This window comes from Xyrauchen texanus, chromosome 34 (genome assembly GCF_025860055.1).
Source record: "Xyrauchen texanus isolate HMW12.3.18 chromosome 34, RBS_HiC_50CHRs, whole genome shotgun sequence".
NCBI lineage: Eukaryota > Metazoa > Chordata > Actinopteri > Cypriniformes > Catostomidae > Xyrauchen > Xyrauchen texanus.
The window spans coordinates 24,938,832-24,954,823 of NC_068309.1; the positions used below are offsets into that span (position 1 = coordinate 24,938,832).

Sequence of the window (15,992 nt, forward strand, 5' to 3'; positions counted from 1 at the left end):
GCCAAAAAAGTAAGTGTTGGTGGGCGTATATGTGTCATGTACTGTTTTATTTGGAGAGGCTTCTGGACACTTTTTTGGACACTAGGATAAATTGTTTTTGTAATGTTATAATTTTTTATTGCTTTGTCATATCAACTAAAAAAAAAATTCTCTTTTACATTTGACGTGATTGGGAACAAAACAAAAGCAGTTTTTGGAGCCACTGTGTTTACATCCTGAGATATGTTATGTCAAATCAGAAAAATGTTGCCTAAAATGTTGGTCAGTTTTTAGTGTAAATATTGATATTCATTGAACTCTCATGAGCACTATTATGGAAGCTTGTTCACAGTGGCTTGTGTGTTCACACGAGAACTATTATTCTCTCAGAATAGAGAAATAAATAGCATGCATAAATATAGAAAATAGAACACAGAAATGTCTATCCACCTTTTGAAGTACAAAAACTGGCACATGTATGTATGTGTGTGTGTGTGTGTGTGTGTATATATGTATATGTATATATATATATATATATATATATATATATATATATATATATATATATATATATATATATATATATATATATACATACTGATCAGCCACAACATTAAAACCACCTGCCTAATATTGTGTAGGTCCCCTTGTGCTGCCAAAACAGCTCTGACCCGTCAAGGCATGGACTCCACAAGACCTCTGAAGGTGTACTGTGGTATCTGGCACCAAGACATTTGCAACAGATCCTTTAAATCCTGTAAGTTGCGAGGTGGGGCCTCCATGGATCGAACTTGTTGGTCCAGCACTTCCCATAGATGCTCGATTGGATTGAGATCTGGGGAATTTGTAGGCCAAGTCAACACCTTGAACTCTTGGTCATTTTCCTCAAACCATTCATCTTGGGCACTCTCACCAGTCTACGGCTATGCAGCCCCATACGCAGCAAGCTGTGATGCACTGTGTGCTTTTACACCTTTCTATCATGGCCAGCAATTTGTGCTACAGTAGCTCTTCTGTAGGATCGGACCAGATGGGCTAGACTTCGCTCCCCTCGCGCATCAGTGAGCCTTGGGTGCCCATGACCCTGTTGCCGGTTCACCAGTTGTCCTTCCTTGGACCACTTTTGGTAGGTACTAACCACTGCATACCGGGAACACCCCACAAAACCTGCTTTTTTGGAGATGCTCTGACCCAGTTGTTTAGCCATCACAATTTGGCCCTTGTCAAAGTCACTCAGATCCTTACGCTTGCCCATTTTTCCTGCTTCCAACACGTGGAATTCAAGAACTGACTGTTCACTTGCTGCCTAATATTCCCCACCCCTTGACAGGTGCCAATGTAACGAGATAATAAATGTTATTCACTTCACCTTTCAGTGGTTTTAATGTTGTGGCTGATCAGTGTATGTGTGTGTGTGTGTGTGTGTGTGTGTATATATATATGTATGTATATGTATATGTATCACAGTGTATCAAATAATTTCCCCAAAATACCACTCACCTGTACAAGTTGTTGTATTACAAATTTATTAAATGTTTAATTTAGGTTCCAATACATTAGTTTACAAACTGAGAAAGTTTAATAGATTGAATTTAGTATTTGAGGTATAGTCAGGGTTTCCAGCAGGAGATTTCTGCCTGTCCTGATCTCTCTATTGTAAGTTAAATTAGTCGGATTGCTGAGACTATTACCTTTTCTCTTTAAATGACTCTTGGAGCCCCTGACCCAGTAGTTGAATAGTCCGGCTGATTAGATTAGTTTCGGTGCATTCGAATCACACTGTTATGCTGATGAGATCAGGGCTGGGGTATTTCCTGTAACGAGTTGACTCCTGTACCTCATTTACATGCTTGTCTCCACCTCTATGTATAATCAAGTCCCCTCACCCTTGAAAGGTATAAAAACCCTATCGTACTGAGTTATAGAGTCAGACTTGGATGACTACAGCGATGCAACAGCGACTTCTCAATAAAGAGTAATTTCTGCTTAAAAGATATCCCAACGTCTCCTGGTCTCTGCTTCGACGACGAAGAAAAAGTTCACAACAAAGTGCAAAGAGTAAGTGGGACAGAAAGAAAAAAAGGAGAGATATATATAGAGAGAGAAGGATAGCATGCTCTGATCATTCTCATTTTAGAGGTAGAGTGAAAAACACATAATTTTCACATTGTGAGCAGGGCAAATAATGAGATTTTATAAGGCAGAGAGATGCTCAAAAAGTGTGTGCTGAAGCACCATGTAGAGTCTGCATTCTAATTTTATGGCACTTGGGAGTAGAGAGTACAGACCTATCCTGCCACTCGGGCTGCCCACCTGCCATGGAATATAATGTGTTTTGAGAGCAGCCCTATTATCCAGGCCTAGGGAGAAGGGGGCTGAAGTGGCCAGTAGAGCAGCCCTATTGCTGCATGACTATTTGTGTGTGTATGTGTGTTTGAGCCACTTCTAAGCAGTGCCTCTGTCTTCATTAGTGTGCTCCTCATAACAACCTCTCACGCTGTGGTCGAGTGAGAGCAAACCAGTGAGCAAATTCCTAGAAGAGCTCTCACACTGTCTCTCAATTTGTACTGATCTCTACCTCAACCTACATTTATTTAATTCCAAGTCTGTGAGCCATAGTGTTAAAACCATTGCAACTTATGAGTGTAATCCCTCTGTAAAATCAGGTTTATTATGTCGTTCAGACGTTTATACGTTGAAACAGGACTAAAGTGTCATTGTTTTCATTGGAGAGCTAAATGGCGCTGGGTTATGCTGAATGTTATAAAAGAGTGGGCTGTTGTAAGTGACAGAGAGAGAAAACCAGGAATTCAGCTCACTTTTGTCTAATTTTCTGTCTAGTATGCTTAGAAAAATGACTGTTATCTAGTGAAGTGTATAAGTTTTTGAATTATAAAACAGGCCGATAACATTGTCAAAAAGTGACCGCTCCGGACCATACACAGTAACTTAGTGATAAATCTGTGTAAGTGTGTTTCCAAGTAGTAAATGATGCAGCATGAGTACACTGGGAGTTCTGGTACTCTAGAATCAGCCACATTATGCTGACTCACCAACAAGCATCCTCTTCTATCAGACATTTTTCCATCGACAGTTTGTTTACCTGTTCCTTTGGCGTGACTGGAAGTGCGTTGAGAGACCTGGGTTTGGATCCCACTTTGAAACCAGGAAATAATCGTGTTCGCATAATCGGAGACGAGCGCGATTCGGAGGTTGAATTTTCCCTTTAACATTACATTTTAACTCCACTTATGTTTAGGTTTAGGTTTGGGGTTTGGGATGAAGGGTTCAGTTTAGAAAATATGCATTCTTTTCACTGTATTACAGCCTGTACAGAAAAAAACAACTCACTTTTGGCCCCCTTCTGTGGACATTTCACTTGGAAAATAGACCTCACATGTGCGCATACAACACTATTTTGGCCACTGTGGTTAAATCAAGTATTTTTGGGTGAACTATCCTTTTAATGTCTCCTTTTGTGTTCTATGGAAGAAAAAAAAGTAATATGGGTTTGAAATAACAAGATGATGAGTAAATGATTAACTTTTCATTTTTGGGTAAACTATCATTTTAAGCCCTCTTTGCTCACTGGCTAGGTTTTCTAGAGCCTTTCTTAAAGTATGCTTCTTTCTTTTTCACGAATCGCCCACTAAAGATGCTCTTAAAAATAAACATAGAAAATCATACTGTCCCTCCCTGATCCATCCCAACTCAGGAGACGGAGAACATTCTCGCCCCAGGGCTTTAGGTAAAGTAAAACTGTTCTGTTCTCGCTCTGGGGTATACTGCACTCTGACTGCATGCTCTGCACCATGCTACTGTACCTTCAAAGACATCAGAACGGCACAAAAGAACTGTACACTGCCTCCGGTGGCCACAGAGTGGGAGGAGATTTTGACATTGGGGTTGCCTCTGGTTTACCATGTCGAAAATAGACTCTGTTCTTCTCTTGGAAAGTTTTTCAGAGCATCATGGAGGTGTGATTCTAGCACAGAGGATCAGAGAGACGAATAGCCTTCTAAGTTTTAGCTCTAATGTAATTTCCCACAGTTCTGACATTTTCATGTGATTAAAATGTCCATGAGATTACTTGGAGTATAACCTGCATGTCCACCCTGCAACTTTACAGGGCCAACTCACTGAGGTTTCTAAACCCTTGTAGTAACCTAAGAAGCTCACTAGTTCTTTTCAGCACTTTTTACATGGTCTTGTGCCAAATCGAGTCATCAAGCTACAAGATATGTACACCAATATGCTGATAATTCTCTAAAATATGTTTGTTTAAAAAAATCTGACCAGGTAAGAAATCCATGTCATTTGAAATAATCACATTATTCTCTACTTTTGACTTCAAACCGTGAAGAGGTATGCACTCAATACGTTCGCACATTCAATGAGCCGGTAAAAACACCGGGTAAGGTATTTACATGGCACTCAAATCTTCTCATGTCGCTCAGGTTATTCATAAGCTGTTTATGGCCTTTACACCAATAAAAGAACGTGGTTTATTGCGTTTACGTGATCACATGTGTTGTTGGCTTATTAAGTATAACTGGTGTAAGAATGTGCATGTAAACAGGCACAATGTGTGCGTTTACAAACACAATCTTAAACTGATTATGCCTAATAAGGAACCATTCATACAGGACCCGAGTATGTGAGTGGATAGGAGTGACCTCAATTTCTTCTCCGCTCAAAGTATTCTATTATAAGACATTCAGCCTCTGAAAATTAAGAGAAGAAATACCTGATTTGCACACCAAAATTTTTGCCCATTAAAACTATTTTCGCATTTTATGTAAGCAGCGTTCCGTCTAATTATACAGTGTGTGCAAGTTTTCACATCAAGAATGGAAGAAAACTCCTGATGATTTCAGAATCTCATATAAACATGGGTTTCTTGTGTTTTTTCAGGTTTATATGATGATTTTTGATTGTTACACATGCAAACACACTCATTGGATCTTACTCATGAAACAACAGCAGAACAAAATTTTGATTTAAACTGATGTCTCACATAATTTGTCCCTATGAATTCAATAGCACAGTTTCTTTGAGAATTGATTCATTAACAATTTACACCCCAATTTGTTCTCTTCTCAAATCATGTTCCATTAAGAAGGCCTATTCATTCTTTCCTAGTAAGTTCGTTCCACACCATGTTGCAAATGACAAAACCTGGCACCTTGCATTGGATAAAATGTATCCCCAACTGTTTCTAACTCTTTTTGTCTAATGCACCACATCTTTAAAAAATAAAATTAAAAAAAGCAATTTCTTTATAACTTTTTTAGGCTTTTTGCCATTTTAATGAAAGTCAGAGTAGAGAAATTACAGGAAATTACAGTATATCTTCACTTTAATTGTGTGGACAAAGGTACAATGAAGGTGAATGGTGATTGAGATGAATATACTGCCTAACATCTCGTTTTGTGATCCATGGAAGATAAACATACTTGTTTGAAACAAGAGTAAAGTAAGCAAATTATGACATTTTTGGCTGATCTTGTCACTTTAAATTTAACCAATCAAGCTTGCTCCTTCCTAATCACACCATCTTCTTCTCACACCACTATAAATCTTCCTCTCTACCATATCTACTACCCTCTCCCCACTCATTTCCTGATATAATTATCATTCCTCTCCCTGCCGCCTGGATCTAAGCATTTCTAATTGAAAATTGACAGTTAACAGAGCACCAGTCAGTCTCAGTGTGGTGTGTTCAAAAGGTCTCAAAATAGATACTAAACCAATAAGTTAGATTGGTTTGCTCTCCCACTTCTTCTACGAGCATACAGATTGATTGTAAGCATGACCTCAAACATCCGTAAATTATGTTTATTCACAAAAGTTTATTTGTATTGTCTTAATGTTCTGTTTGACAATGGACCATTAATGAATGTATATACCAATTGTCAATCAATAAACATAACTATTCACACTGTATGTGTGAATCATTAAACATATTGACTGTGCAATGACTGTTGTCAGCCTCAACAATTATAGAACTGCTCCCTGCTGTCTTGGTCCGAAATTGATTTCTCTTCGAAACTGCAAAATATGTGTTCAGCACTGTTTATTTAATGTTATAATGAAACTTAGATTCCTTCCTAATAGTGTTTTTAGGATTGTAAGTGTCTAATCATACTTTTGTATATGACCGACTGAAGCCTTTGGTATCAAAATTGATGTTTGCCATTTTGTGCCCGGCGAGAGCACCAGTCAGTCTCAGTGTGGTGTTTGCTGTGGCCTTTTGTTTCAAGACTGATTAAGAGGCTGCTTTGCCCAACATGGATTTTGATGGATTAACTTTAATGGAGCAGACTGATATGGTTGCCAGTGAGATTCTTGGGGAGATAGAGAGGTTGTATCAATTATTGACATACGGCAATCCAGCAGAGGTTCAGTATGGCTCGCTGCTGGAGTGGTGTCTGTGTTTACTGTCTACATTCTTGATAACTTGACCTGTCCTTTAAAATGTTATAAAGCCAATAAAATGGCTGAAGTTACAGTTTGTACATTGTTTATCTGAGAGCTAATATTCAGATTTGGCTTCAATCCATCTGGTCATATTGGACAATTATACTAGCTATTATACTTATAAGTTGTGACCTTATACACTGTTACACATTCCCTCCATCAGGGGCTGGCAACTAACTGAGACATTCCCCTTCTGTCACTCACTCTTGTGTCAATGTAGTGACACTAGGGGTCCCTATACAAAAATGACACAACAGCTGAACTGTGTTAAGTGAACTGCCAATGCAGATGCAAGCAAGCAGCTGCATGTGTAATAGAAGGTGCATCATTCTGCACTTAGCCTCCCCCAGTGCCCCAAAAGACGTCTGTGGCAGGGCGGAGGGCCGGGCGGGCCGGGCCGGGTCGTGATCCTACACACCCAGTCCCATATTAGGCTAATCAAGCCTCTGAGGTATAGGGAGAAGTGGCTGTCGTCCGCCTGAAAGGGTGGAGGAGTGCTCGAGGACCATGTGACGGTGTATCGGAGAACCGGCGAGTAAGAGTTTTTTTTTTCTGATCTCTCTCTCCTCTCTCTCTCACTGCCGCTCTGCGTTGGCCTTTTCCCTCTTTTAAATTTTACAGTGTTTTTTGTAACACTGTTACAGGAAGTACCCCCCAGTTTAATTATTTCTGTTTCCCTCCCCATGTCCCCTTCCTCCTCCAGGTAGACGGGGCTTAGGGCACGCCCTCCCCCAGGGAAAGAAGGGGGTGTACGTCATGCTGGGGGCTCCCCAACCTGAGAGAACGAGGGAGGAATGTGGCAGGGTGGAGGGCGGGGCCAGGTCGTGATCCTACACACCCGGTCCCGTATTAGGCTAATCAAGCCTCTGAGGTATAAAGGTCTACTGCAGAGGGTCGTGCGGGAGAGAGAGATCGTTAACGGACATGTCCATCATGTGTGTGTGTTTATGTTGTCTTTTGAGTTTATCATTAAACTATTATTTATATTGAAAAGCCGGTTCTCCCCTCCTCCTTTCCATTGATCCCTTTACAACGTCATGTAGTTCCCCGCACCCCTGGGGGGGGCAGTGTAACAAGCATGGGAGCAGGCCACACCAGCCACAGCCCTTTCTCTCTATGTTTTCTCTACATAGAATTAGATTAGGCTGGGGCCATCTAACGCTATTATACACAGCGGGGAAGGTGTTCTTTTGCTTTCCTATTATTTCGGGGGAAAAGACCCCACGGAGACCACATCCTGCCCGAAAGGGAGATAACATGTGGCAATACGTCACGTGGGCTCACCAGCAACACTTGAAAGAGGCGCGGTGGTAGGTCCTGCAACAAAGGGGAGGAGCTCTACAAACACAGCGAACGGGGGCAGAGAGAGCTCTGCCCAAGGGAGATGCGGGTCTGCCGACAGGGAGACCATACCGCAGAAAATACATCACAGGGGTTTACCGGAGTAACTGGCACCTGTGACACACCTATCCCACTGCATATTAGCCCATTTACTGGGTCCGACTGCGAATTCCTCCACTGAATTCGTGAGCCACAGGGCTAGAGAGGAAGGACGTCCATTGTTCACGGGATCGTGAACTCGCACAGGAGAAGAAGCGCAAATCTTCGCCTCACGGAGGGAAAAGGCACTATTCACAAGCAATACACCCAGCCAGCTGTTCCGTATTCCCAAACTTACCTGTTCCGTAAGAAAAAACAACGGCTCAACCCGGAGATTGTAAAATCTTGCAAATGTATTGGGTGTTGCTTAGCCCGCTGCTCTGCAGATGTCTGCTAGTGAGGTCGCAATTGGCCAGTGCCCACGTGGATGCCAGTGTGCTCGTATTCCCAAAGGGGTGGGCACAGCCTGAGACTGGTATTCCAGAGTGATGGTATACACGATCCAATGGGCAAGACTCTGTTTGGAGACAGCAATCCCTTTCTGCTGTCCTCCGAAGAAGACAAAGAGCTGTTCGGAGCATCTAAAGTGCTGCAGCGATCCAAGTAGATGCACAAGCATGCACTGGACACAGCAACGACAGGGCTGGGTCTGCTTCCTCCTGGGGTAGTGCTTGCAGGCTCACCACCTGATCCCTGAAGGGAGTCGTGGGAACCTTGGGCACATAGCATGGTCGGGGTCTCAGGATCACGTGAGAGTCTACCGACAAGAATCTCTGACAGAATGCTTGTATGTCCCCAACCCTCTTGATATAGGTGAGCACAATTAGGAGGGCCGTCTTCAAGGAGAGGGCTTTCAGCTCGACTGACTCTAGTGGCTCAAACGGGACTCTCCGAAGGCCCAGGAGGATCATGGGGAAATCCCATGAGGGGAAGAGTCATGGCCTAGGAGGATTCAGCCTCCGGGCCTCTGAGGAACCTGAGGACCAGGTTTTGCTTCCCTAGGGACTTACCCTCCACTGCATCGTGGTGTGCCCCCATGGCAGCCACATACAACTTCCTGCAGGAAGGAAAGCACTGACCCGACTACACATCTCTGGGGTCTTCACCTCAGGAAGAACACTAACTTGCAAACAAATGCCACTTCAGGGCATAAAGCTTCCTCGTAGAGGGAGTCCTGGCCTGAGTGATTGTGTTTAACACTGCCGGTTTCAGGCCACTTAGGTCTTCTGCGTCCCATCCAAGGGCCAGACATCTCATGGCCCTGTCCAAGAGAGAGGAGGTCCTTCCTCAGGGGAATCTGCCAGGGAGGTGCTGTCACGAGGAGCGTGATGTCTGAGAACCAAGTCTGGGTGGGCCAGTATGGGGCCACGAGGGTGACTTGTTCCTCATCCTCCCTGACCTTGCACAGACAGGACAAATAAGACAGACAGGTCTGTGCAATTAAGCTCACTGGAGGAACGCATATTTGCACAACCCCAAATTGACCTTTGTCAACTGGTGTGCCAGTGCATCTGTCCCGAGGGGGGCTCCCGGCTACCAGAGGGGGCAGTGGGAGGATTCCCGGGAAGCAAACAGGTCTATCTGTGCTTTGTCGAAACCATAGAAAGGGTCTGCGTGTATCTGTGCCCACAAAACGGTGCCACCTGGTGGGATTGCCCGGCACTCCCCTCCATAGTCTGTAGGACTACGTCGTCTCTGGTGACCAAAGCCTACAGTGCCTATTCGGCGGCACAATCGAGGATTTTTCCCAGCAGTTCTCGCGGTGAATAAGCAGACAGAGGCAATACAGCACATCTTGTCGTGACTAATGCTTTCCAACCTTTCGCGGTGGCTGGCCAGGACCATCTGACTCGGTACGTGATTCAGTTTGCCAAGTGGCATCCACTTCACCTTGGTGCACAGCGAGAATGCCACCACCCTGCGTGCGGAGATCGCGACCCTTCTGCGCAAGGGCACGATAGAGTCTGTCCCTCCAATCGAGATGAGGAAAGGGTTCTACAGGCAGTCGGTTGCGGCCAATCTTGGACCTGCAAGTTCTGAACCGGTCCTTAAACAGTTCCCGTTCAAGATGCTGATGCAGAAACTAATTTTGCGGCCCAGGAAAGCATGGCAGGCAGCTCTGCTTCAGCCTCCGACTGGGTGGGCAGACACAAAGGTGGCAGCCCAGTCAAGTCCTTGGTGTCCGACATCGCCAGTGCACTATCCAATTCAGATCGAGGACTCATCCAGCTTGTGAGCCCCAAAAGAGATGTTACGCTGTCTGTGAGGCGAGCTGATCTCATCTCGGAACTCAACAGGCCAAACGAGCATGCTGCAGATTGGGAGGTCCGCATGGATTTACCTGGCGAGACCGCGCCCATTGGAATCCCCAAATCTCCTCCAGTGCCAACCTGGCCGGCCTCATACCCGTAGGTGGAAAGTCAAGCGCAGGGGGCGGCTGAAGTGGCTTTCCCCTGGAGGAAGAACAGCCGCGACCCCAAGGTTGCCATGATCATGTTCTCGCAATGAAAACATGAACCATCCACGAACCATCCTCAGTGTGATATTGACCCAGACACATGAGGCATAGCACATGGCCATTGGAGGCAGAGAGCTATTGACCGCATCCAGGAATCACACAAAGACGGAAAGGCATCTTTAAAAAGATGTTCACGTCAATGTGTTGCTCTAATAGATGAAATATTTTCTTTGCAGAAATATATACTCTTTTTAGCACTGCCCAGGGTGTATTCTGCACTAATCGTGCAGAAGGAGAGAAAGCTTCTGGAATGCGCCGTATATCCAAAAGTATACGCTTCTTCAAGGTGAATGGACTGGCAGTGGAATTCAGCTCGCTGACACACAATCGCTTGGCTCCGAAGAAAAAATCTGAATGAGTGGTTGCAGCCAGCTCCTTTTATTCCCGTATGTCCAGGGAAGTGGCATGCAATCCTCTCACCAATTCTCATTGGCCTTTTCTTAAAGATCAGAGGTGTTTGGTGCACCCAAGAGCAAATAGCCATATTAAAACCTCTGCTCTCATTTAAGGATCTGGAGATAGTTATCCATGCCGCCTTCTCATCTAGACTTGACTTTTCCAATGCACTGTATATGGGTCTAAATCACTCATCTTTGTATCGCCTGCAGTTGGTTAATAATGCAGCTGCTAGGTTGCTTACTGGTGCTAGGAAGAGGGAAAACATTTAACTGGTTTTAGCATCTCTCCACTGGTTACCGGTACAATATAGGATCCCTTTTAAGATCTTGTTATTTGTTTTTAAAGCTTTCAATTGTGTCCCCTTCTTATCTCTCAGAACTTCTGAGTTATCAACAATCCCCTAGAACCCTCAGATCATCTGACAGATTTCTCCTACAAATAACTCGCTCTCACCTAAAGTTTAAAGGGGACTGTGCTTTTTCTGTTGCCCTAGATTATGGAACAGTATACCTCTGGACGTTGGGTCTGACCCTTCCCTTCCTGTTTTTAAATCATGCCTGAAAACGTATCTGTATTCTTTGGCTTTTACATGAATGCTTATTGTAGATTTTATGGGTCAATTCTTGTTTTTGTGTTATTTTTCTTATTAGTCTTTTATTCCTCTGTATCCTGTTATTGTTAAATTTGCATTATGTACAGCACTTTGGTATATACTAGTTGATCTTAAATGTGCTATATAAATAAATTTACCTTGACCTTGACCCCTAGTGTCACTGCATCGACACAACGTTGAGTGAGTGACAGAAGGGGAAGTTTATTTATATTGTCTGCATGTTCCGTCCGACAATGGACCATTTATTAATGTAAATACCAAATGTCAATCAATAAACATAACTACCCGTACTGTATGTAAGCACGTCTGAATCCTCATTAAACTGTTTCCAGCCTCAACAATTACAGAGCTGCTTCCTGCAGCCTTTGTCGGAAATTGGATTCTCTTTGAAACTGCAAAATATGTGTTCAACACTGTTGATGTAATGTTATAATGAAACTTAATTCCATCCTAACAGTCTTTTTAGGATTTTAAATGACTAGTCATACTTTGGTAAATGACATACTGAAGCCTTTGGTATCAAAATGGATGTTTGCCTCCAACACCATTGTTATCGTTCATCACATGACTCTAACCTAATAATAATGAATTATTTAGTAAGGTGTTAGAATGTAGGTTAAAAGGAAAGTTCACCCAAATAAAACATTTCATTTTTCATTTATCCTCATTCTTTCTTCTGTGGAATACTAAAGGAGATGTTAGGGAATAACAACCTTAGTCAGCAATCACTTTCATTACATGTTCTCGCAATGGGGACATGAACCATCCGCGAACGCTGCCTCAGTGTGATCGTGACCCAGACACGTGAGGCATTGCCCGTGGCCATCGGAGGCGGAAAACCCATAACAGTAAAATATCAAGTGTTTGGTCAAATTTCATTTGTCTCCAAAAATGGCTCAAAATAATTTGAAAACTATAGAAACTTATAACAGTCACAAAATCTAGTTTTGACCAAATTTTAAGTTTTTCAAAAAACAGCCTATTGCGACTTGCAACTCATTTTGATGGAGCACGTCACATATGTTCCTCCATTATAAACATATCTACAGTACTAAATGACAAAGTAACGTATATGTTGACTTGTGCAAGCTACTTTGAAGCTTCTCAATTATTCATAAAAAACCTTAGAAGTCCTAACCCAAACGTTCCTTACTGGGGTCATTACATTTCGAACATTTCAAACGTTTTTTTTTTTTTTTAAATGAAGAGTGCTTTCACACTTGGTTCGATTGCTTGCATCAATCATCAGTTTGTTTCTACCCCCTGCCCCCGCTGGCCTCTGTTTACATCATATTATTTGGGTCCGAACCATGGTCCAATTACATCATCAACATGAGTAAAAATGGCAGCTTTTTTATCGCTGAAACTAGGTAAAAACTCAAGATGATGTCAAGTATTAAAGTTTGTCTCTTTTGATTTACCACCATAACTTTACATGCGCAGAACTACACTTGTGGAGGCATTGAATGTGAAATGATGATCATCCAAACAAACTGAACTTCGACATCATTCAAAGTCGTGCATCAAAAGTGCTAGTGTGAAAGTACCCTAAATTGGCCGAATGAATCATGAATGAATCAACCTTGATTTATACTGTCATAGTTTTCTGTAAACTGACACTTTAACTCTTTTTAGAGAAACCAAACTGTAATTTCCTCTAAGTGGTAAAAGTGTCTCCCTAGGTTTACATTTTATTGACTGAAGTGAAATTATTGGGCTTGCATTTGCTTGATGTACAATAGTGGTCTAAAGTACTTGAATAGTGTTGTATCTCTTGTGTGTCTCTAGTTTTCCTACATGTAACATTAAAGTGTTTTTTCTCATGACTAAATCATATGATAGTCCTAAACAACAGGCTCCCTGCCAAATACATAATGTTGTGATTGGATCCTCTGGTGGCTCCCAAGCCTGGCTAACTCAGCACAGTGACACAGATGTAGTGTGGGAGGGTGTTGTAGAGTCTCTTTGATAATAAGGAGTTATGAGGAAATGTCTGTTTTTGAGCTGAAGATAGCAGGTTCTGTTTGGGAGGTTCGATACATTGTGTATTTTCCCCAAAATATGACTGTTATGTGAGGAGACAGAATCCATTTGCAGACAGTCATAAATAATAAAAGAAATAAAAGAAACAATAACCAAAATTCAACACAAAACTGGGCACAGAAAATACAAATGTAGCTAAGAATATAGCCAAATGGGATGGAAACAAAACTACCCATGGGAGGGGAAAATAACAAACACCAACAGAAAAGGGCCAGGGAAAATCTGAACAAAAAGCCAAAAACTGGCTAAATTCAATGTGTAGGGACAAAAACTGACCTGTAATGATTTCCTCTGTGTTTTATGTGTTTAATCTGATATATTTCTTAAATTCTTAAAGGAATAGTTCACCAACAATTTAAAATAATAATTTACTGACTAATATGCCATCCCCAAATGATTATGACTTTCTTTCTTCAGTACAACATAAATTAACATTTTTAGAAGAATTTCTCAGCTCTTTTGGTCCATACAATTCAAGGGAATGGCTGCTAGTATTTTGATGCTCCAAAAATCATAAAAGTAATCCATAGGATTCCATTGGTTAAATCCATGTCTTCAGTAGCAATATGATAGGTGTGGGTGAGAAAAAGATCAATATTTGTGTACATTTTTACTATAAATTCTCCTCCTTGCCCAGCCAACTTCCACTTTAACTTTCACTTTCACATTCTTCTTCTTGTGATTTTGGTGATTCACATTCTTCATGAATACGTGACCTGGTCAGGGAGAATAATTTATATAAATAATGGACTTAAATATTGATCTGTTTCTCACCCACACCTCTCATATCACTTCTGAAGACATGGATATATGGATCTTTATGTGCTTTCTGGAGCGTAAAAAAATATGCATTTATTACAATATCCATTTATATTTTTCTAAAAATCTTTATTTTGATTTCTGCATAAGAAAGAAAGTCATAAACATCAAGGATGGAATGAGGGTGAGTAAATGTTGAGAACACTTACATTTTTGGGTGTACTATTCCTTTAATATTCTATTCTATGCCTAGGTATACATATTATCACATAATAAAAGATCTAATTATTCAGGTTGAGAATTTATGTCAATGAATTGATTAAATTGAAGTAGTTTACATACAAGAATATGACATACAGTATATGTATGTATGGATATAAAAAAAACTAAAAAAGGAAATAAAATGCCACTGAAAATAAAATCCAAGGGTACAAATGTTTGTCTGACACTGTTTCTCAGGTATATTAGTACTCCTTGTAATAGAACAAAGGGTGCAGAGGGTGTCACAACATAATTAGATAATGTAAAAAAGGGTGAATGTATCCATTCACATTGTAGACATCAACTGAGTGTGACATGCTTGCAAAGTGACTCATTACCAATCTGAATCTTCAATACATAATAACTCCTTGTCTCCCTCTGCAGGTAATTGATATAATTTGCCATTAGCTCCTATGAGTGGATTGGTTCCTGCAGTAATGGATCTGAAGGACAGACAGCAGCGCTCACTGACACGGGGCCAGTGCAGAAAGGACCGACACTATGCAACATCCTCCCTGGACAGCGAGAATTGCCATGTAGTGTCACAGAAATCTTATAGCTCCAGCAAGACGCTAAAGGCCTACCAGCATGACAGACGCCTACGTTATGGAGGATGTGTCGCAGAACTAGTGCACCAGGAGACAGAAGAGTATGTCAGACAAGGTGAGAAATGCACAAATAAATTACACATTAGATATATGGATAGTTGTCATTAAATATTTTTGGGAAGTTGACGTGCTGTGTTTTGACATGCTATAATCCATCCAAAACTAATTAAAACATTTTCATAATTATTATGCATGCAGTTTTTGAGACCTCATATTAATTAAAAGACTACATACATTACTACATTACAGTGAATTAGTGAAGGCAAAAACATGATTAAAATTTAAAATGACGTTACAGGACCTAAGATATACACTTTGCCGTATACATTCGTATTCATTTTAATCTGAAAATTTTATGTTGATTAAAAGAAAGGCCATGGACAAGTAATCCGTCAACTACCCACATATAGTTTATTAGTGTAACTCAATAGTCACATATTCACAGTAACATAAACACTGAAGTAGTACTTTTCTTTTTTCATTATCTTTTCACCTTCATGTAATAAAAGATACACACCTTGAAAAGGCTTAGAACAAAAATTGTGTCCCACAAATGTATGTGCAATTCATACAGTAAGTGCATGTTTGATACTGCAGACTTTAGGCCAGAATTTTCTCATTAGTTGGGGCTTAAACACAAATGCCATCATGGAAGAGTTTTATCCATTTTAACCCACATAATCCCCCTTAATAAAAACAGAGAACATGATTTTCTGTGCTAAGTTTTAATATGCAGCTATTGGAACGATTGATCTGTGTGCATAGAATGGTGCTTGAAGTTTCATGACAAATATTAAAAGCTATTGTTCCTATCAGGCAAGTGATACTGATCTGCTAAATACAAACAAAAACAGCACAAACTGATCTCAGGTGAAATTTAGTTACTCTTGTTCTTAGGTATGTATAAAAAAATCTTAATACTTTGTTGGTCAACTGATATGGTTTCAAAGGT

At 41.2% G+C, this 15,992-nt stretch overlaps 1 protein-coding gene across 1 annotated transcript in view; it reads left to right on the top strand.

The window, feature by feature from the left end:
- Nucleotides 1-15,992, top strand: part of LOC127628053 (teneurin-2-like) — a 390,490-nt gene that overhangs the window by 87,061 nt on the left and 287,437 nt on the right. The window contains exon 2 of the mRNA XM_052104713.1: nt 14,817-15,095. Coding sequence (XP_051960673.1) covers nt 14,846-15,095 — 250 coding nt within the window. The 5' untranslated portion in view covers nt 14,817-14,845. The remainder of the gene's footprint in view (nt 1-14,816; nt 15,096-15,992) is intronic.